We start from the raw sequence: 22,492 nt of genomic DNA, 5'->3' as shown, positions 1-22,492 counted from the left end.
GGGGGGAAGGACAGCCTTGGGGACAGGGGACACGGCCCGGCTGGCCTGGCTCTGCAGGGGACGGCCGTGGGTCCCGACGCTCCGACCTTGCCGGCGGTGTCCCAAAGGCCCCACGAGCGGTGAAGGGAAGTGAGGAAGCGCCACCGGCCCCGCGCAGCTGCAGCACCTCCAGCCGCGGTGCCCAGAGCCCTCCCTGCTCCCGGCTGCCGCAGCTCGGCTCCATCTCCTGCTCCATCACCTCCGTCTTCTCTCTCTCCCTGGCCGCTCCTCCTCTCAGCCCCCCCGCATGCAGCCTCCTGCCGTCAACCCTGACCTCTGGGACCTGGCAGCCCCCACCGTGCTGGAGCCCCGTGACTCTCCTGGCCATCTGGAGACCCAGGGAAGACGAGGTGGGCAGCCAGCAGTGACAGAGGTCTAGCTGTCCCCAGCCCCTTCGGAGAACAAGGCTGGCGGCTGGCTGGGAAGATGCGTCCGCTCTTCCCAGCCCGGACCACTGGGTCATGGCGTGAGCGGGGTCCTGCGGCAAACTGGGCTGGAGGTTGTCCACCCCTTTGACACGCCCTGAGGGAGCTTCCTACAAAGACGAGCTCTGCAACCTCTACGCATCATCGCACAGCTGCTGGCATCACGTTACACCTCGCCGGCCTCCAGCACTAGCTCCCTTCCACCACACGCTTCCTTTTCCCTCCCCAGGGGACCGGAGACGCCGAGGAGGGAGCTGCCTACGTGCCATCCTCCTGGGCCACCTTGTCCCCTGTCCCGCTGCTGCGGAGCCAGAGGTGGGGGCTCAGCCCAGTCCCCTGCTTGCTCCCTCCTGGCAGAGGTTTCCCCGCGCACGCGCTGCTCTGCACACGTAGAGCCGCACGGGGCTGAGGCCCGCGTGTGGACGCAGATGTGACAGGGTGCCATCAGCAAAGCTCAGCCGGTGTCGTCTGTTGGACGTCCAACAGCGCTGGGTGGAAGCGGGAGCGACCCACCATCCCCTGGATTTTGCGACCCATCCTCTATCCTCAGCATCTCCAGGTGGCCGGATGGAGCAGGGCGCGGTGCTGGCAAAAGAAAGAGCTTTAGGGCTTCACAAACATAAAAATAATAAATACAACATCTTCCTCACACGCTGCGTCAGATGACCGTGCTGGCCCTCCTCGGGCCCGGTCCCTCCTCCGTCAGTCCCAGCGAGATCGCTGCTCTTCGGCATCGGCCACTGCAGGGTCCCAAAGGGCTTGTCATGGAAACGGTCACGAGAAAGGCGAGTGTCCTGGGGGTCTGCCACACCGGGCTGCGCGTGGGAGAGCCGTCCCCCTCCCTACTGCAGCAGCTTTGGCACCTCCACCTGCCGGAAGAAACACCCCGTTACCGGGCGGAGCGGGGAGCAATGAGAGGGGTTAGGAGAGGCATAACCCTTCCGGCCGCCCCGGGGTCCCCCCCAACGCGGTTGCCTCTCGCACCCCAGGGATGCAGCCAACAGGACAGCAGAGCCTGAGGACCTGCTGCCCTTGGAGACCTGCTGCGTGAACGCACCGGTCTGCACAGACGCCCACCACCCGGGTTTGCAGAAGCCTCCCTGCAGCTAAGCACTGCTTCCCTTCCGTGCGGGAAGGTAGCGGCTCTCCATTCGCCAGGATTATAGGTTAAAACCAGTTTCTTGCTTGTGTCCCAAACCCCGGACCAAAATCTGCTGGAATAAGGCCGATCTGCTCACTCTGCAAAGGGATGGATCTGCCTATCCCGTGCTCCGCAAAGGGACTGGGAACGCAGACCCCGTGCTCCGTACCCCGCGCAGGAGGACAGCCCTCGCTTCTGCAGCACCCAAGTGAGAACAGAAGTGACCTCAAATCTTAGCCCCCATGCTGACTCCACGCGTGCTGCCCGCGCTCGTCCCCGTACTTGCCTTCTTGAGCTGTTTGACGTTGCTGGAGCGGATGGCCGCCAGAAGCTGGTCCCGTGAGTTCTTCTCCAGGGCTGGCAGTGCCCGGTCTGCCAGCTTCCTCTGCGTGGCCGGCGATAGCGAGTTTCTCAGGTTCTCGTTGATCAGTGGTGGGGCGAGGGGAGGAGGAGGTGGAGGTGGTGCAGCAGGCACTCCCCCTTTCTTCAGAGAGCTTTTGGGGGAAGACTTGGGGGACGGCTGTGGAGAAGGCTTGGGGGATCCCTTTGGCAGGGCTCCGGGCTTGGGCACCTCCAGGAGGTCTTTCTTCTCTGCACGTTCCTGTGCCAGCTTCTGCTCCTGGAGCCGTTTCTGCCTCTGTTTGTCCATATTTCGGCTTAGCAGGTTGGTGACTGTCATGCGAGGCCCAGCCAGCTCAAAATGGTAGCCCAGCTTCAGGAGGGTAGTGTTTTCCTTCAGGAGCTTGGCAATCTCCATCTCCGTCTTCCCCCCGCAGATGTGCCGCTGGTTGTGGAAACGCAACTCCGTCAGTGTGTTGTTCTGCAGCAGTGCCCGGAAAATGGCCAGGATGCCCTTGCCGGTGATGTGGTTCGAGTCCAGGTTGATGCTCGTCAGCACCTTGTTGGCTTTCAGCATGATGGCGATGGCAAAGGCCACGTGGTCGTCAGCGCGGGTGTTGGCCAGCGCAAACACTTTGACCACGGTGTTGAACTCCAGGGCCTCGGTGAAGCGCACCAGGGTCTCGTTGTTGATGCAGTCCGAGTTGTTCACATTCACTTCCGTGACCTCAGTGTCATTGTTCTTCACTTTCTCGATGAGCTCATCAAAAATGCTGGCGGCCTCATCATCCTTGGCCTGTCCTGGGGGGCTGACGGTGGGCTTGGAGGCACTGCTCTCGCTCGCTGCGGTCGTCTCAGCTTCCTGTTCTGGAGCGGCCTTCTCCTCCGCTGCCTTTTCTGGCTCTGGCTGGGATTTATCCTTTCCACCGGCCTTTGATTTCTTCAAAGCTGAATTCTTTTCTTCTTCTTTTCTATCCTTTTCTTTCTTGTCTTCTCCTTTTATATCTTTTCCTGCATCTTTCTTTGATCCCACACTCTTCTCTTCTTCCTTTTTATCCTTCCCTGCATCCTTCTTTAATGCTGAAGCCTTCTCCTCTTCCTTCTTGTCCTTCCCTATGTCCTTCTTCAATGCTGAACCCTTCTCTTCCTCCTTTTTGTCCTTCCCTGCATCCTTCTTTAATGCTGAAGCCTTCTCCTCTTCCTTTTTGTCTTTCCATGTGTCCTTCTTCAATATTGAAGCCTTCTCTTCCTCCTTTTTGTCCTTCCCTAACCCCTTCTTTAATGCTGAACCCTTCTCTTCCTCCTTTTTATCCTTCCCTGCATCCTTCTTTAACACTGAACCCTTCTCTTCTTCCTTTCTGTCCTTCCCCATCAGTTTTTTCTCCATGGCCTTCACTTTGTCATTGATGGCTTTCTCCTCTTTGGGTTTTCTCTCAGGCTCAGCTTTAACTTTTGGGTCTGTTTTCTTGACACTTTCTTCCTTTTTAGAGTCTTTCCCTGCTTCTGTATTTCGTTTCTGGGCCAGGTCTTTGGAGGGAGCTTCCTTTCCCTTTTCTTCTCCTTTCTTGGCTTCCTTATTCTTCTCTGTCGATCTGCTTTCCTAACAACAGAAGAACACCAAGGTGTTACGGAAGCAAATCCCCTCCGACCTCTGGACTCGCCACCCAAGTCCCCTTGTCACAAACCCAGCACCTCTCTCGCACGTGGAAGGAGCACATGAAGAGCCACGTGCAATGGGGCCTGCGCCCACCAGCCCTGGTCCTGGGCCCGTGCAGGCAGCACCGCGTCTGGGGACGGTGCACGGCCAGTCACGGGAGGATGCAGAACAGTCCGGCCTCAGGAAGGTCTGAGACTGCTCCTACGGGGGATGAGCTGCCCTGAAACACGGTGGACACTGTCCTCTTTGCTATGAGGCCATGGAAGGGTTGGGTGGACGGGAGGCTCTGGGGGGAGATGGGGAAAGCAGAGATTTTTCTCTAGCCCCAGCAGCACTCGGGATGAGAAGTGGGTGAGATGAAGGACAAGTGATTTATGTGACAGAAACCTCCTGGTGAGAGCATCACGCAGGGTACCCCGGGAGGCAACGGGGAGAGTCTGCTCCAAAACAGGCTCTCGCAGCAATGAAAGAGGCAGAGAAATGGCTCTGTCCCTCCTCAGTCCCTGAGGACAGCTAATGCCAGGTCTGTGCTGGGGCAGGGGGAGAAGACCTGCAGCCTCATGGTCAGGACTCTTCAGGGAGATAAGCACCCCGACCTGAATCGTAATGGTTTAGCCCCAAATATGGGCCAGGATCTTGTCTGTCCCAGCTGAGTGATTTAACGTTGTACATTTACGCACTGCTGCTTTGTGGCCGTGCTTTGGAAGAGGGAATTTTAACCCAGCTGAGGTCCTCAGGTCCAGGGAGGGCTCAGCATCCGAGTGCCCTGAATGGAGACACAGCCTGCAGGGCACGAGGGTGCTGAGATCCCCTCGCAGCTCTCTGAGGCCCCTCTGCTCTTCTTCTGCCTCCGGGCCCTTCCCCAAAGGCTCCAGAAGTCTTGATGATGCCCTCCTTCATCCCCACTGAACGGACAGTAACTTAACAGGCAGTAACAAACTGCAGAACGCATCTCCCTTAGAAGACTGCTCTGTTTGACCCCTTCCCACCATACCTCCTAGTTCATCCTCTTTTTAGTCATCTTTTTAACCAGGGGTGGATCTAACACGCATAGTCCGTGATCTCCAGATCCTCTCCTAGCATTTTCTAAGTGACTTCCAGCTGGATGCCCCACAAATATGCCTGGTCTGGAGCTCGGAGTGCTCTTTGCGTTGGCCTTGGCATGTGTGCAAGCAGGAGTGTCCACAGCCAGCAGCACAGGTCACACGTACCGATCCAGTGGTCTCACCCAGCTCCAGGCTCTCTGACATAGGGCTCCTTTTAAAGTGAGTTTGCACGTTGAGCTCGCAGCTCCCTGTAGAGAACCAGGCAAACTGGGACAGGGAGTTTATTGCTTTTTAATATATGATGTTTACCCAGCATGTCTTCTCGTGTTTTGTTCTCCAGTGGCAGCACAGGAAGGAAGAGCTTAACTGGGGTGGTCTTGGATGCAGATCTGGTCCCCGCAGGGAGGGCGCAAAGGGCCCTGTGTTGTGTGAGGCAGTGTTACTGCAGCTGGCAGCCCCCTCCCCTGCATCTCTGCAGCTGGGATCTCCCCAGCTCTCGGTGCCAAGCGGCTGATGCGAAGAAGTCATGCAGCAATGCCCTGGACCTCCTGACTTTCTTCTTTTAACTCCAGGCCAGCCAAGATGCCCACTCATTCCTTTGTGGGCTGGCAAACATCAGTGCTTTCATTTTGTCTGCAACTTTCTCTATTCACTCTTGAAATGCAAATTTTGCCTTTGCATTTTGTGCTTACTGTGTTGCCACGGTTGTGTTTGCTGGACTTTGAAACGCAAGAAGAACTCAGCCTGGGTTTTCAGCTTTCTAACTCACCTTCAGGCAGTGACTACGTCTTCCCTTCACGCAGAGGACTGACAACCCTGAGGCTCGATGACTATTTCCTTGCGGACTGCCTCTTCCAGCTAAGGATTTTCTTCTTCATACTTAAGGGCTATTTGATCATTTGCCTCCTGTCAGTTAAATCCCCTTTTCTTGAGTTGTCATTAGATGATTTTTTTGTACCTTTGCCAAGCAACTGAACCTCATTCTTGGTGCAGCTAAACAACTAAATCGAGACAGATCAATCCCATCCATTGGGACTAACTTTTCCATGCAGGGTGAGGTCCAAACATAACGTCTGCATCTGGTCTTGGTAGTTTAAACCTCCTTCTTGCCACTGCGCGGCCGGGGAGCGCACAGCTCGTGCCCCTTGGGCTGGCCCTGCTCTTCCTCGGTGCCTGCTCGCTCTGGCAGAGGTGCAGACCAGCCTCAGAGGCCTGTGGTTTTCTGTCTGGAGATAAGCGGAGGGCAACGTGTCGTGACACCGCTAGCTGGAAGCCTGATCGCAGAGCTGTGTGTTAGGTCGGGGCTTGATTTACTGCTATGTGGGTTAATCTGGGCGTCTTCAGCTTGAATGCAGAGCCAGCAGCAGTGCTGGCTGCAGGAGAAGGAAGCACCAAGATGAGGGGGTGGCAGAGCCATTGCTGTCTTTGACTGGGGACTTTAGGACTTCAGGGAAAACGAGAAGAAAAATGCTCCTGGGGGATGCAGTCGTGACCCTTGAGTGAGCTCCCTGGACCTTCCAGAGCTTCGGCAGCACCACGGCTTCCACCCAGCACCTTGACACCAGAGATAACCCCAAATCAGAGTCCAGAGACCCTGTGTGCAGCCAAGACAGGTCTCCTCCTCCACATGTCCAGGACCCCACAGTGATGCCCTGGCCGTAGCATCTTCCCCACCCAGGCTCATCCCTGCCCTGGTAGCGTCCATGCCGGGGCAATGTGCGGATCTGCGTTCCCGCTGTGCGGCACTGCTGGTCCTGTGGGACTGTTTTTTTGTGGAAAGAACTGGCCGCTCTGAGCGCAGCAGCCGTGGAGACTGTTTGTACCTGGCATATAAACAGATGCCATCTGGGACGAGAGATCTGTTTGTTTAGTTAAGAGATTTCTTGGCTCCCCGTCGTGGACCTAAACACGCGACAGAACGGCATATGCCAGACCCCTACAGAGTGCTACCGTCCCGTCCCACAGCCCCACGGCGGTGCAAACGTGAGGACTGTGGCCGGACAGGGCTCCCTGAGCTGCCCCGATCCCCGCCTCCGCCTGCCTGGGAGCTGCAGGGGAGCGGGCGATGCCACCTCCTCCAGCACCGAGCATGGCACCGAGATAGGCACCGTTCCCGGAGCCGAGCGGGGACCGTGTGAGGCTGCTCAGCGACATCCTGAGCCACCTTGGCAAGGGAAGAGCCACGTGTTTTCTGACAGGAGGCTGAGCAGAAGGCATGCGGGGGACGGGGGCTCCGCTGCCTCGCTCTGTCTCTACACTGATGTCCCACACGCCATTGGGGATGTCATGGCCTGGACGTTTCTCCATGTCCCTGCAAGAAAAGACAGCATCTCCCAGGGCTCTCCAGCCCCCTCGTGTCCAAAGGGAAGGCAAACCCAGCTGAGCAGAGAGCCAGCAGCTTCGTCTCCATGCCAACTGCTCCAGAAAGCCTTCTCCTTCCCAGCTTGAGCACACGCAGTTTGGTAGTGGGAAGTCCTGGGCCTCTCTAAGCTCTTGAGGTTGTTCCTGCAGCATCTCCCAGCCTGTTTCCTGGCACATCCAAGACCAAGCAGAGCAAAGGTTTTGGCCAGGACGGAGTAGGTCTTGGGAAGAGGGAGGAAAACCCTAGAAAGAAGGATCTACAGAGAAGCCAGCAGAAGGTTTCTCCAGCCAAGATGAAACCAGAGCAAAATAAGAAGTGTATCAAATCCCTGCTTAGCAAAGTGCTAAGTGCGCTTTGTGCACTTAAGCACACAGTAGCAAGTGCTGGGAATATCCTGTTATCACATGGTTACTGCTGCTCTCCTTACAGCTGCCTGCAGTTGGGTGTTCCCATGGGCTTCTGCATGGTGTCTATGACCAGCAGGGCTCCTGCTGGGTTGCTGCGTGTTTTCCCTCGCAACAGCTCTGAAGAAGCCCATGACTTCCTTACCCAGCTGCCTTGAGGCACAAGGCTGGTGAACGCCCGTGGAGAAAGGAGCCGGATAACCTCCTGGCCGGGAAGCCTGGGCACCGGCAGTGCTGGGGACAGGGGGCTTGGGGTGCTGGAAACGGTGCGATCTCAGAGCAACGTGACCGCGGTGAGCAGAGCCGGCACGGAGCAGGGCCCTGTGGCCAGGGGGTCATGTCTAGGTACGGCGGCATGGGGCATGTCTGCCGGAGGGAGAGCACCGGTGCCTGCAGATCGGGGAGCAGGACTTGGCAATGGCGCTGGTGGAAAGCAAGCCAGACGCGTCCCTCAGCAGGGGAAAGGGAAGGGAAGGCAAGCCAGGGATGTCCGGTGACCAGCTGCGGGTGTCACTGTCACCGCAGGCAGCGTTTGCGGGATCACCTGTGCCTGGCGCTGCACTCCAGTTCTGGATGGGCAGGAAGGATCCTGTCAAAGAGCTGGAAGTTGCTGCAGGCAGTGCTGACTGGTGGCAAAAGGCAAAAGCCGTTCAGGCCGTTTCATCTAACAGACAGGTCAAGAACGGCCTTGATCGTGGCACCCTTGTCCCTGCGGGGAAAGCTCTCTGCAAGCGCCTGGCTCTGCCAGACAAGGAAAACGGGAGAAATTGGGAGTAAAAACTTCCAGGCAAGAAATCAGGTCTGTGTCTCTGACACAGAGTCACTCTTATGCATCCACCACTGCCTACGTGACAGTCCCCATCCTTTGGTGGAGATTTGGGGCGTCTCTAAAGCCAAGTCAGAGGCTTTTTCCCAGAAGCCATGCTCTCCTTTAGGGCCTCCCGGCTGGTTTGCAGTGCGGCAATAAAAGCTGCTCCTGGCCCTGACGTGCCTTCGTCCCCTCCTGTCTCTGCACCCAACCCTAGGTCCTCTGTGAGCTTCTGCCACTTCGGGCCAGCCTGGGGTGGTGGCACCAGCCCGAGCTTTGCTCACTGGTGACAGTGCGGCGGTGCTGACCTCCGGCTGGAAGCACAAGCTCGCTGCTCCAGCTCTTGGAGCCACCGGGGCACGATGAAGAAGATGCATGGCAGGATGATGAGGAGGAGGAGAGAGAAATGCATCCTTCCCCCTGGCCTTGAAATCCCGGACCTCCCTGCAGCCACCAGTGCACCTCCTCCTGCAGCCGGGGCCCCGGGCCAGGCTGTCTCCATCTGCACGGCCCAGGGCCAGCCCTGCACCCTCTCGATTGCCATCTTGAGTCCTGCCTGCTCGCTCCTCTCCGCTGCACTGACATATTTACCTTGGATACCTAGAAACGAGTGCCACTGCACCCCCTCCCGTGCTGCTCCCTCTGCTGCGAGCAAGATTATTAGGGGAATATTTTTACACAGCGTGTCAGGCCTTTAAAAATAAGCCTAATGAAAACAGCCTGGTACTTGGCTGATTAATCACCAGTGTTTTGATGAACTGAAATGCCTTCCCCTTTCCTCTAAATAGACTAAAATGAGCATTGCCATTGCTTGTTAGCAAACGCAACCCTCAAACCCACTCCGATGTTTCCTTAAAAGGCAAAGGAGACTGGGAACTTCTTGCCTGGAATCCGAGCGTCTGCAGCACCGCTCCCGCCCCGGTGCAAACGCCGCGTCCCCCCGCCCGAGCGCTCGCCCTGCGCGGACGTCGCGGAGCTTTGCGAAGCCCCGGTGCCGAGCAGGCGTGCGGCGGGTGCGAGGCGAGCGAAGGGGCGAGAGCCGAGGGGCTGCGGAGCTTTGCTGCTGGCTCCCCGGGGGCTGGTGGGGATCGGCCGGGGGAGCGAGGCTCCCTCCTACCACCCCAACGCCTTGCAGCCCGTTTCTGCATGGAGGGGAGGGATCACGGAGCACAGGACGGTGGCGAGGCACCGTCACATCTGAAACCCTACGGGTGCAGAAACGTGCTGCTGGGTGGTAGATGTAACCTGGCTGCTCACGTGCTGGGAAAGGCACCTGGACCGGGCTCAGCACAGGGACTGAGAGCTGGCAGAGATGAGCATCACCCTGCTGTGCCCACGGGCAGGTTTCTAAGTGAGACGGGAACACGCGGAGGGAGGAGGAGAGGAAAGATGAACCCAGGGGCTCACAAAATCCGTACCCCAGCTGCAGAGAAGGGGCGATTTTGCAGCGTAGCTGCTGCTGTTATGTCAGTCCCTGGCAGAGGCGGCATATGGAAAAGCACTCGTAGGAGAAATGTTTTGTCTTTCGAAGGGGTCAGTTTTCACCACCGTGCAGCTATTTTCAGAGGCATGTCCTGGGAAGAGGCCCTCACGGCCCAGACTACCGCGCTGAGCATACCACCCTATCACACCAGCCTTGTGCACGGGTTTGCTCAAGAACTAATGTAAGCCTTGGAGGACACGCATTGCCGAGCAGCTAGTTGTTTGCCCCGGGGAGCCATCTCCCACCTGGGTTTGAGGAGGGCCTAGCTGAAAGGGGGGAAACATCAGACGAGGTCAGGACCAGCTCCTCCATGGGGTGTGTGGCTGGGGGCATGTGGCCCAAGAAGGAAACAGGACCATCTATCAGCATCACATCCCTCAGCAGAAGACCTCAGTGCCAAAATTGCACCTGTAGCTCATGTTTAAAATCCAGAAATACTGAACTCAACTTACAGGCTTAATACTGAGTCAGTCTCTAATGTCATCTGCAGCTTCTGGGGGCCTCCGAGAAGCTGACTGCAAGACATCATCAGGAGACTGACATCCTTCCCCAGCTCCTGGCCGAGATAAGAGCACCGAGATCACAACAGGGGAAGCCTGAGCCAGGCCAGGGCCCTTGGAGATGCTTGTGCTGCTGAGTGAGGACTCTGCTAGGGTCAGAGCCACCTCAGCTGTCAGGACCACTAGAAAATGAGGGGTCAGCTCCAAAGGGGCTTCACAAGCCCCTGAGCAGAGGGGCACAGTCCTCCCCTGCGTATAGCTATGGGGACTTCTGTTCTCAAGGAATATGAGTGGGAAACATGGACCCACTATGTGGGCAAAGTCCTTCACATGCAGAAATTGCCCATGCATAGAAATTGCACCTATTTAGCTAAGTTAGTTGAGCTGCATGACCACTTGTGCCTACAGTTTTGCAATCATCCAGCAAGCAGTTAGCACTGTTTGTTACCAAACGACCCTACGCCAGCACACATCCCTCCTCAACCAGGACGCGGGCATATGCCCAAAAGACAGCTGGACCAGCTGAACTTAGTTAATCCAGGAACGATGTCAGTCAGCATGGGCTAATTTCTGCATGTAAACTGGAGCCTACTAGAGCCCATGGGTCTTCTCCTTGTGACTCACTTCCTCTCTCCTCTCCAGCAACGCAACCAGCAGAGCTGTTTCTGCGTTGCTGGCTGTCTGGCACATCACTTTTGCAACCAACAGAGATCCTCTACCCAAGGCTGTGCTACTTGCAAACCAAGCAGAACCTCTCCTGGTTGGAGACTGTCAGGCTGGGGGATAAAGTCTAGACCAGCAGACTGTCCCTTTCTCCCAACCTCTGCTGTGATAACAAATTCGTCCTGCAGCCAACAGGACATTTTCCAGTTTGCCTGTTGCCAGGGCATGGCTTGGGCATCAGGTACCCACCGGCACAGCCCCATCCGTCCTGCACAAATCCTGAGTGACAGGGGATTTGGAAGAGATGGGAGAGGAGGGAAGTGGGGAACCGCCAGGGACTCTGAGACACAGAGACAGCTCTCCAGAGCTATTGGTGGCTGAGAGCTCCCAGATCAAACTGCCGATGGGAGAAAGGTGGTGTTGGTTACTCTAAGGAAGGGTTTTAGGCACAATTATGGCTCCATAACTAACTGGCCAATCTGGCATGACTGCCTGAGGAGTTTTGGAGTGTCCTACAGATGCTAATTATCCCTAAAAAGGTCTCCAGAACCACAACGAGACGCCGAGATCCAACCACAGGTCTAACTTCAGGCATCTGCATCATCCTCTGGAGACATCTGCTTAGTTGTATTGGCTCTAAAGGGAGCCCCCAGTGACCCCTCCTTCCTGCCCAGTTCACCCAAATCCCATGCCCAGGGGCTGTGAGCAAGACACCAGCCCCCCACCATCCCCCGGTGGGACTGTGAGTGAAGGGGGCCGAGGAGGCTGGGCACGAGCCACAGGAGAGCTCCCAGGGGGCTGGGATGTCCCCCAAGAGTGTTCCACCACGCAGAGAAGTCCCTCGAGGTGACCAGTGGGCAAACACAGACTGTTCTGCATTTGACATTCCTGGGTATTTGGGTACCCATTGCTGTTACGCTCCAGGCATGTGGGAGGGTTGCTGGAGCCAAGCTAATCCATAACAGGGCCAGTCAAACTGCTCCTTTCCTGCAGTCTTCAGCCAATTTTGAGCAGCCCAGGGACAAGTCAGAGCCAAGGACATTCCTGGAAAATTGCTGCGTCCTTGGCTGAGTCCTGCAGGCTACTAAACCCAGACTGCCAAAGACCATAGGAGGAAGTGGGAGCAGGAGGCTTCTGCAGACCCTGCTCACCCGGGAGAGCCATGTCTGGCTCTGCGCAACACCCGCGTCAGTGACAAGTGCATGTGGCATTGCCCTACCTGTGTCAGTCCTGGGGCAGCCCTCCCGGTCATTGCTAAGAGCAAACCTCCTGGGCCAGCTCACGCCCTCCTGTGTGCCCCACAGAGCTCTTGCCCTGGGGGGCTCCCTGGTAGGACAATCCCCGGGAAGCAACTGTTTTCTCTCTTTGCATGTTTAGACATTTTTGGCAAGAAGCAGAGTGGTTCTAGCAAGGGCAAAAGGACCTCAGCTTCCAGCACTGCGGAGGGACGTCACTGTCATCCTTCAGGCCTTGCATGACCCCCCGGCCATGCTCTGTGTGCCAAAGCCCAGAGCGATGTAAACAACTCCTTGACCGATCTCGCCCCAGCTATTACTCTGTTATTTTAACAAGGAGCTCAGTTATTCCCCTTCCCTTCGGCTCAGACCCTGCTGACCCCAAATATCACTGTCTCTTTGCACTTCCCAGACCAATGTTTCTTAAAACATGCTCCTTCTGAGATGCAATGCTGTTCTCCAGAGACTGGACAACTTCCAGCCCTGACCCTCGTCTTGCTTTGCCTTCATTGCTGAATTTAAGGCAGATAACAGATGTTTCAGATAGGTTCCTTTTATTAGAATAGCTCCATCTCCTCCTCAGCAACATGAAGCAGTTTTCCAGAGAGCCCTTAAAGCCACTGGATACTTTGCAAATGGAAACTTTTGTTTCTCTATTAAAATCTGTTTTTAGAAATCTGGTTTTTTTTTCTTCTAGCCGTCATTTTCCCAGCCCGTTCTCCCGGCACAGCCATGGCTGAACTGGACATTCCCGAGCTGAGGCCTTTTCCCTGATTGCCTCCTCTTCAGCAGAGGTTGCAAAGGGCAGTAAACTTCAGTGATTCACACCACAGTCACCTCGTGGCTGGATTTCTGCCTGGCGACCTTTCTGTGGGCAAACACGAAGAACATTCCTCAGATTTTTAGGAAGAGAAGCGCTGCAAATCAGACCTAGCGAGTCCTAAATCCTGTCTCCTGTCCTCTGCAGCACTGGGTGCAGGATGCTCGAGGAGCAAGGATCTGGTTCCCAGTCTCCTGAGACTACATGGGAAGTGTCTCCTGGCCCCTTGATGGTGCAGGTGGCCCACAGGTCTGTCCCACGTCCCTTCAGCCAGCCCACGGGGCTACCACAAACGGCTGTGGGCACCCAGTGTGGAAGGATGACTTGAGGTCTTTGAAGCTTATGAGATGAGTTCCAGACCCAGGTGCCTCCCTGCCAAAATTTGCGAGATGATTTGCTGGCCAAAACCCCTAAAAAGCTTATGAGAAACAGGAGCATGGGCTCCTGTGTCACTTGGGCTCCGAAGTCACGTGGGGCCTGAAGCGCAGAATTCAGCACTTAATGAAATAAGGCAGGGCATGCCAGGAGTCATGATCTCTAGCTCTTGGGAACTCAAAATCTTCCCTGAAAGGAAGCAGAACGGACCTCTCTCTGCTCTGCAGGCTGCTCCCATTGCTGTGTGGGCCCACGCCAGGTCCTAGTCCAGCCACGTCCACTTTCTGGCCTGCCCCCCCTGCCAGGAGACAGGACCACTCAGGGTCCTTGGCAGCAGCTGGCTCATCACTGCGTGAATCCTGAGCTGCCCATCCCACATCCATAGCACCAGGGTGGGAGCAGATACTGGGTCTCAGTTCTGGGCTGCTCAACCCAACATCAGTGGGCTGCATGCACCAAAACGCCTTTGCGGCCCTGAGCCACGATCGCTCCCGTTGTACTTCTGCAGCCGAGATTCCTGTTTGTTCTCACCCTGGTTTGTCACCACGCTTTGAGCAGAGGAAAGGAAGGGTCTGAAAAGACTTCGGTCAGTCCATCGTGCGGCTGGTCCACCACAACTGCTGCGATCCACTCAATGACTTCAAAACATGAGCCCCGACACCCCTCCCCTGTGCAGCGCTGCTCACGAAATACAGCGTGAGATCGGCTCCCTCCGCAACGCCGCGATTCCCACCGAGGCGAAGGGTGGGCTTGAGTGATATGACTGGTTAATCCCAGTGTCCTGCTGGGAGCTGAGTCACAGAGACCATTTTAGCACACAAGTGATGTCATAACACCGTGAAAGAAAGCGATACATAACGGATTTTAGCTCTTTTCCTGCTCTGTAAGTCAATCTATCAGCTCACCATAAACAGATAATAAACTTTCCCATCTGGGGCAGCTCAGCCCATATAAACTAAACACTACAAGCATTTCCATGGATTTGTCTGCATCCCAGTTGTGGTTTATGTAAATACAGAACTAAGCTTTTCACTGTTGTTTTTTTAGACTGACTAGAAATTTAGCGTTTTTTTTCTGCTTGTGCCCTTAGATGGAACGTGCATCTTCCAGACAGAAAGTTTGCTTCTGGCACAACCTGTGAGTCGCTGGGAACGCTTTGTGCTGTGATTCGCTCTGATCACAGGAAAACATGATTTCCCAAAAGCATCAGAAAAAACAGATCTAGTCGTGCCATTCTTTCTCGCACTGTTTGTTCGAAAACGCAGTTCAAACCTGAGTGCATCGACACCTCACTTGCTGCAGCTGTTCGTTAAACTGCAGATCTTTGGTTGTGTGTCACTGGATCTTTCCTGCTTTGCTTTTTGCCTTGGAGGCCTGTTTTCTCTTCTCTTGCTAGCTGGGAACTCTTGTTCCTGATGCTTGTCCTTCTCTTTACAGAGTGGATATGTTTCCAGAAACGAAGAACTAAATATCCAAGCTCAGACAACATCAGTTTTCATTTTTGAACAATAAAAGGTGACAAGTGACAGAGCTCTCCTTGCTGGGCTCTTCTGCAGAAGGCTGGAGAAGTCACACAGCAAAATTCATCTGCGGCCTCCCTTAGAGACTGCACTAGCACGTTCCCTCTGCATCCAAATAGGAGCAGCTCAAAATCTTTGTTTTCTTCTAAAATATGTGAATATTTTGGATATCCCTACTTACTGTCTGCTGGAGTAATGCAAAGATGGGAGATCCACCAGCTGCAGCTCGCACTGTGTGTGTTGCTGGAGGGACAACACAGGTGTGACCCACACACCCGCACCCCCTGTCCCCCCCAGCGTGAGCCAGATGTCACTGGGGAAGAGCGAGGAGGAAGGATACCCCAGTGTCACCTGCTCTTACACCTCTTTCGGAGGGCAGGAGCTAGACAGAACAGCAACATACTCTGATGAAGAAAGAGCAGGCAGCGAGACTGCTAGAGACCTGCCCAGGACACAGCTAAAAGAAAGGAAAGAACTGGGAACTGGTGATGACTCCTTGAGGAGACAAGAGAACAGTCTTGGCATATCTACAGAACAGATAAACAGAACAGCAGAGTTTAAATACATATGTATTAGTCACAGGCTGGTAGGATGCTTAAAGGATGATACAACCATTTCTTTCCCTCTTTTACGATTTCCCTTGAGTCCGTCCCAGCTATTTAAATCTGGAGCTTGTTTTTTCCTCCAGACATTTTCATGAAAAGATGACAAGCTTTGAGCATTAATGGGCAACTAAATAACTGACTTGGTCTTCCATGGTGTTGATGAAGGATTCACCAGCAGAGAGCTTCACTTTTTATGGTATCTCCCTCAACATACAGCTAGCAATAATACTGAATTAAATACAGTAGCAAGCGTCCAAGCCTACACACACAGGTAACAAGTTAGAAAAGAAGTCAGCATTTTTTGGCAGACCTTTCCAAGGAGTTTTGTAATGCCTGTCAGTGGCATTAGGACCTGTGGGTGTGATGGCCCACTGGTCTCCAAGAAATGTCTGTCAGAGCCTGTGCTTGTCTTGTAACCCTTCCTTTGGCTTTGCTGGGGACGGGTAGGATACACCCACAGGATACACCCACTGCGTTCACCACTTGCCCTCTGGCATCAGTATCCCTCAGAAATGCTGCATCTGGATTAAGTAAACGCCCTCTGAATTCCCTGCTTTCCCTTTGCATCAAAACACTGCCACGAGGAATGGTGTCCCACCACCGTCAGTTGTACGTAGCCTACAGCAAACTGCTGCTCGGGGGCACGAGGACATTCTGAGGAGCACCGTGCCAGGGAAAGCATCCTGCAGGGATGAGGACACATGGATCTGGAACAGGAGGGTGGCTTGTCTGCGCAGGGGTGTGTGCGGGGAGTGGAAACCTGAGAGGAAAGGGAAAAGTGTTTAAAAACACTCGTCTGAGCCACCACACCTTCTCCTGTTGGAAGTGATGTCTGAACTTCAGGAGACAAAAATGTAGGGAACGTGTGCACTAGGGCTGTGCACATCTGCCCTGGCATCCAATGTCCTCTCTTATTCAGGGCCTTCTCCTCCAAGAAGCAGGTGGGACTGGGATGTCCACATTCCCAGGGAGGGCGTTGGGGCCAGGGAAGGGGAGCAGGAGGAGGAGCTGCCCGTGCTGCCAGGTGCTCAGTGTGTTGGGAGACATCTCGGTCCTGCAGCGAGGCCAGGCACGAGTGCAGGGAGAGCCAAGAACAGCAGCAGGTGGATTTTGTGGCATGCTTTGAAAAGTAAAACCAGTAACTCCTGCTGAGGACATGGCAACTGCTAAAGAGCTCCCATCCCCAAAACCACCTGGTCCCACAGGACGTGTGGTTCACGCTGAGCTGTGGTGCTTCCCAGGGGGTAACACTTCTTAGCCAGGTTCCTCCATGCAAATGTACTGCTGGGGGCGTTTAAAAGTGACTGAATGCCAATGGAAAAGGCAGGGATATCTCCAGGGCACATATATTATAGTGCTATATGCATATATATACATGCCTTTTAAAGCAGACGTCACAAATAGCAGAGGAAGAACGAGAAAAAGCCAACTGAAATAGCTCTCTCAAACCCCATCTCCTCATATAACTCAGCTGTCATCCAGAGAAAACCATCCAGAGATCCCTGCACAGAGCCCCTATCTTGTGGCACAGCCAGCTTTTCTTCTTTTAAAGAGAAACCCCAGACACGATACAAAGATTTCAAGTCATAGCAAGTGCCCCCAAGCAAATCATCCCAGCAGTTAATGCCACCGCTGCAAATTTACAGCGTGTTCCTAACCGGAATTTCTCTCTCATGTCCTTCTCTGCCGTATTTAAGAGCCACGAGCTATTAGAAATCATCTCCCCATTTATGTGCTGGTGGATATGAGTTTCACTTTGGTTCCCTTGATACGTGGACCCCTGGGAAGGTCTTGTTAAGCGCATCTGAAGAGAGGCACTGTCCCAAGCCCCATCGTTCAACTGGGACATACTTTCACTCATTAGCAAGAGGAAATCAAGGTTAATTAATGCACCAGTAAGACGTGAATTTGGCTCCCCAGCGCGGAGAAGTCAGGGAGAAGCTCACGTCTATTTTGGGCTGTTTATAAACAGCTTCCTAGTTACCCAAGTTTGCCCTTTTCGTCACAGAGAAAGAAGACGTTATTATGTAGTTACAATATTTCTAAATATACCCACTCTTCCCAAGATTGAGAAGGGAACTGGGGTGCCTGGAGCTAGTTTGAGACTCGGGAAATGACTGCAAGAGCACGTCCCCACTAGCAGACACCACTCCATGAGCAACTGTACAGATAAACTAAAAGGGGACGAAGGAGGGAGGGAAAGAACAGGAGGAAAAATAAATGAGGAGACCCAAGTGCAGCAGCTTCCATCAGTGGGCTGCCGGATCAGCCCTGCCTGGACAGCTTCCCCATCCCCAGGCAGGCAGGGTTGAGGGATCTGGGGCAGCTGTTTTATTGCGGGGACTGCAAATCACTTTCTAGATCTGCAAAATAAGTTTCTTTGGAATAAAAATATAGCCAAGGTGCCAATCTGGAGCTTGACTGGGAACTCCTTCCTATTTTCTATCCTCAGTCCTTTCGTGCAAGGCAGCTACGGACCTATAAACTATAGTTCAAGGACAAGAATCTAACCTCCTCTTCCTCCCAACTGAAGAGGCACCACAGATGCAGGATAAAATCTTCCAGATGTTCAGAGGGCTGGTCCCACCGGGAGGACCTCCCATTCCTTCTGCGCCCTTGCGCCCGCGCTTCCTGCCCGTGCTCACGCTTCTGCTTCTCACTTGCAACGTTTTCGCTCGATGCACCTCATCGGGGACGCCGTGCGCTGCGGGGATCTGTGATGCACAGAGCTGAGAGCGGTCAAGGGGGACAGGCTGAGATGGACACCGACAAGGTGATGTCTGCACAGGTGAACGCCATCTCCTTCGATGAAGGACCCGCGGGTGCGGCGAGTGAATCCAGCCCGCAGCCACACGATATCTGTTGGCAGTCACAAGTGCACGAGTGCCTCTCGGCCCATTGCAACACGAAATCTACTGATAAGAAAGAGGGATTTGTCATCACAGGCCTTAGCGCTCTGAGCAGCTGGGTGAGAGCCCTGGGAGCCACCTGGGATGCTCCAAATGGCTCCTTGTTCTCACTCCATCTGACGCAGCAAAACTCAACACGGCGGCTTCCTCGGATGGAGGGAGGGAAGAGATTGACCTGCTTCTGGGCTGGTTTCTGTGGTTGCTGCTGCAAGCAGATGATCCCCCTCCTATCCTCTGTGCCCGTGACGGTGCAAAGGCCCTGCTCCAGCATTAGCACGAGCTGACCCGCCAGCACTGGGAGCTGGCATTTTCTAGGCGCTAATCACAGGTCCTAACAATGCCAAGGAGGAAGGGGTGGAGGATATTGTTTTCTTTCCCTCCAGGGATTGAAATAGAAGAAGAAAGTCACTTCTGCAATATCCAGTTACTGCAATATAATCTAACTGGGCCAGTTTCACTGGAGAATTTGACCAGCAGCCAATTCGCTTTGTCTTCCACGGCCTAAAGCTACTAAAGTTCAGACGAGAGCAAAAAGAGCTCTTTTCTCAGGACCTCCATCACTGCACTCCCTGCCAGCCACAGAGCAATACACCCCCTCGCAGGTACCTCTCCTCGCTGTGCTGTCCCTTGTCACCGTCCTGAACCCTCTCTCATGGCATGCAGACACACACACGCTCTCAGGCACCTTCATCCTTCCAGAACGTAATGTTTGACAAGGGAATTTTTCAGCTTTCTTTTCCTGAAAAACAGTTTTCCTTCCTTCCTCCTGATCACAGACACTTTCCTATCCCAATTTGCGGTTGGCTTTTCATCTTCATGTGGTCAAGAATAAAGTAGCATCACTAGTGCTGCCAAACTCGAGAGCTCTCCCTGGCTGAAAATGCAGCTTTTTCGGTGTCACTGGGAATTGGGATTACGTGCAAACCAGGGCAAAACCCTGCTGCGGTGCCTCCAGGATAACCACGCAACCGTATTTCCCTTTTCAGGCAGGCTTGTCCGGCGGTGCCCGTATTTTCCCACCGTGTGACAGCCGGCCGGGGGAAAATAAAGCGAGCGCTCTCGTCGCGAGGGGCACGGTACTTTCGGTCGGTGGCAGCTAACCAGCGGGGGTGGGAATTGCTCCCTCGGCCCACGCTGAACGCTACATATAGAAGGCGAAGGCTGAGCCTGCCCTGTCCTCGCAGCGAGAGGAAAACTCCCAGGCCGTATAAGCCCACGCTCCCCTCTGCGGGCAGCCCACTTGGAGAGAGGAGAGAAAGAAGTATTTAACCCCTTGTTCAGGTCTCCAAAGAAACTTCATTTATTTCTTCTGTAAGCCCAGTTTTCCTCTTTTTCTCCCCCCTCGGATCCTGGCTGCACCTTGGGCCCCAGCCCAGATAGGACCCTCCTATAATAAACTCTGCTCACATCCATAAAGAGCTATTTCCAAGTGCTCACAGCCTAGTTAGAGCTCGATTACTCAGCTGGGAGATCCAGGGTATTGTCCAGGGTATTGCTGGCGACCTGGAACAGATAAGGAATCAGAGCCAGAACAACCTGTTAACGGAGGCATTCACATAACCTCTGCTCTGCTTATGCTGCTGACGCTCCTCAGTCCTATCCCTTCGCAGCAGTCGTGAATCAGACCTGGGATGCAAAATCTGACCATGACTACGGAGATAAACAGCTTAAGAGTCTCATTCTTTCACTTTCTGGCTCAGCTTGCCATGAAAAAGTAGGGAAACCAAATGCTTCCCAGCCTCCCACGCATGAAGCACATACCAAATATTCTCAATGCAGAGGTTAATAAATGTTACAGAGAAGTGGGATCGGCTCCCATCAAGGCGATGCACAAAAGATAAGAGAGGGACTGGCCTGAAGCTTTCTAGACCAAAGGCTCAAAGTGAGCCATTAAAGGACTTGCCAGGTGCAAAGGAGATAAATGTATCCAAATCCTAATAAAAGAATGAATTTAAACTGAATAATAAACGACACAAAACAAATGGCTTAGGGCAAAACCTGTTTCTCAGGGTGATTTTCACAAAGCAGCAAACTTTTCTCTCTTTTTACTCCACAAGAGCCAGAGATGTTTTAAACTTTTGCATGAGAGGAAACAGAAGGGACTGAGAGTCTGTAGATCTTCAAAGGAAAAAAACAAGGGAAAAAGAAACACAGCCTCTAGGATTGCTGTCAGTGCACCAGACCCTCCAGCCTTCTCCATCTCCGCTACCAGCCCTGCTGAAGGATGTTAGAGCAGAGGCAAAGATAAAATCCCCGGCACCAGCACAGATTTTGATTTTCTGATTAACACCAACATCTCATGAAATACCCTGTTCCCTCCCAGAGCACCTGGAGCAGGTCCCTGCCTTCTTCCTCTTGTCTCTACAGGACAGATATTCTCTTAGCAAGCACAACACACATTTCCCAGGGTTCGTGTTTTCCATTTAGTCCCTTAAAATAGCCCAACGGAGATTGCAGGTGTGCCCCTGCATTCTGCACAGAAACGCCCTATAGCTCAGATGTAGGGAGATGTGACTTACGTCTATCGAGACATCCCTCTGAATGATCTTCTTGGTCTCCTTTTCGCAGTGATTGAGCGTTGCGTCGCAGTTGTGCGGGCCGGTCGGGTGCTTTTCTGTTTGGCTGTTCTGCTTGAGCTCCAGAGGGATGCTTCCGTCTGGATCCACCACGTCCAGCTCTTTCTCCAGCTCTTCCATCTCCTCCGGAGACAGAGTAGACAACAAACTATCTATATCTGGATCTTCACTAACTTGGCGCCGGTATTTGGCGACCTTGGACATCCTGGTGGCTCGCTGGCGAGACACGGTTGCGGTGATATGTGGTACCAAGGATGGAGAAAAAAACAGAAGCCTTGTGGCTTCTTCCGCCAGTGGCAGCAGGTGCTGAAGTGTTAAATCTCAGCAGCTCTGGATGGCTGCAGCCCGGGACAGAGTAGTTATAAAGAGGGGACACCCCTCGGTCCAAGAGTCGGCCAATAACAGGGCCCAGCTGCGATTCGGGGGCTGCGAAGCCAATGGAGCCCCGCGGGAGGCGGGGAATGGTGCTATCGGAGGAGCCTGAAACCCGAGGACATTCCAGGGAACCATGCAGAGCTGCATGACCAAATTTAGTCCGGAGCATTTAGCCTTTTAAAGGCAATGGGCCAACGTAGTGAGAAAACACGCAAAAATGCACGAGCTGGCAGGCTGGGGATCTGGGACGGGGGTGGGGAGCAGGGAGAGGCAGATCCCCATCGGTGCTGGAGGGCTCATGAAGAGGTCAGCATGGCCCCAAAGACATCGGTTGTCCCCCTGCTACAGAAGGGGAGAGTTTCTGGAGCTCATTTTCACGTTAGCGGCAGCTCTTTGCTGAAATCAGCAATAAAATGCCCACCTTGGAGAAAGTTTTCGTCTTTATCCGCCATCCCCTGCACTCTCTAGGGTCTATGCAGTTAGTCAAAGAGTGCAGCCCTTGGAGAAAGAGATGGGGAGCAGTTGTGTTTTTGGTGCAGACTGGTTTCTTTAGAAAGGATGTACAAAGTCCAGCACCTCTGAACCTGGGAGGAATCAGGCAGCGAGCGCCAGCCCAGCCCGACGTCTGCTCCTCACTCAGCAAAGGCCAACTCCAACGCCATCCCTGGGTCACCTCATCAGTGCTCCTGCTGATTCCCTGTCCTCTGCAGGGGTGTTTCTGCAGGCGCTCCTCATCACAGCCTTCCCATTTCCCCTTCGCCAAGCCCCAGAGATGTCCCTTCTTCTGTGCTGTCCAAATTCCCGAGCGTCTCCTGCTTTTGCTTCCGGCAATGCCCCAAGTCTGGGCTTTGGTTGGGGGCACCTACTTTCCTTCAGCCTGATCCGAAAGGAAGCTTATTGGCACCTGTCAGTTCTCCTGGAGGGAAAGAGGCAGATATGCTCTTCTCTCCAAGTTTCAAGGCAGTTTTTGCCCATACATAGCATTTTGCACCCATTTGTTACGCTGCCAACTTCTCCCTTTCCCTTCATCCTTTATCATCCTCCTGATATTAACAGCCCACGGCCAGGCTGAACTCTCATTACTAGTCCAAGCAAGCAGCACTTTGCTCTCTTTCAATAAAATAAGAGCTTATAAGATTTTCCTCAACAGTCTAACCACCTTCTCTGCCTCTCTCCATGGCAGTTCCTGAACACAGGTACAGGATGCTCT

The 22,492-nt window shown here is 54.0% G+C and overlaps 1 protein-coding gene across 1 annotated transcript; it reads right to left on the bottom strand.

The window, feature by feature from the left end:
* Positions 1-1,047: 1,047 nt before the first annotated feature.
* LMOD1 (leiomodin 1) lies at positions 1,048-21,279 on the bottom strand. Its single transcript, XM_026101217.2, has 3 exons — positions 20,851-21,279; positions 1,892-3,544; positions 1,048-1,333 (listed from the first exon to the last, which is right to left on the bottom strand). Exons 1-3 carry the CDS (start codon positions 21,109-21,111, stop codon positions 1,307-1,309), a joined length of 1,941 nt encoding a protein of 646 aa, XP_025957002.2. The 5' UTR covers positions 21,112-21,279; the 3' UTR covers positions 1,048-1,306.
* Positions 21,280-22,492: the final 1,213 nt, after the last annotated feature.

This window comes from Dromaius novaehollandiae, chromosome 27 (assembly GCF_036370855.1).
Source record: "Dromaius novaehollandiae isolate bDroNov1 chromosome 27, bDroNov1.hap1, whole genome shotgun sequence".
NCBI lineage: Eukaryota > Metazoa > Chordata > Aves > Casuariiformes > Dromaiidae > Dromaius > Dromaius novaehollandiae.
This window is presented reverse-complemented; position numbering and strand designations above follow the sequence as displayed.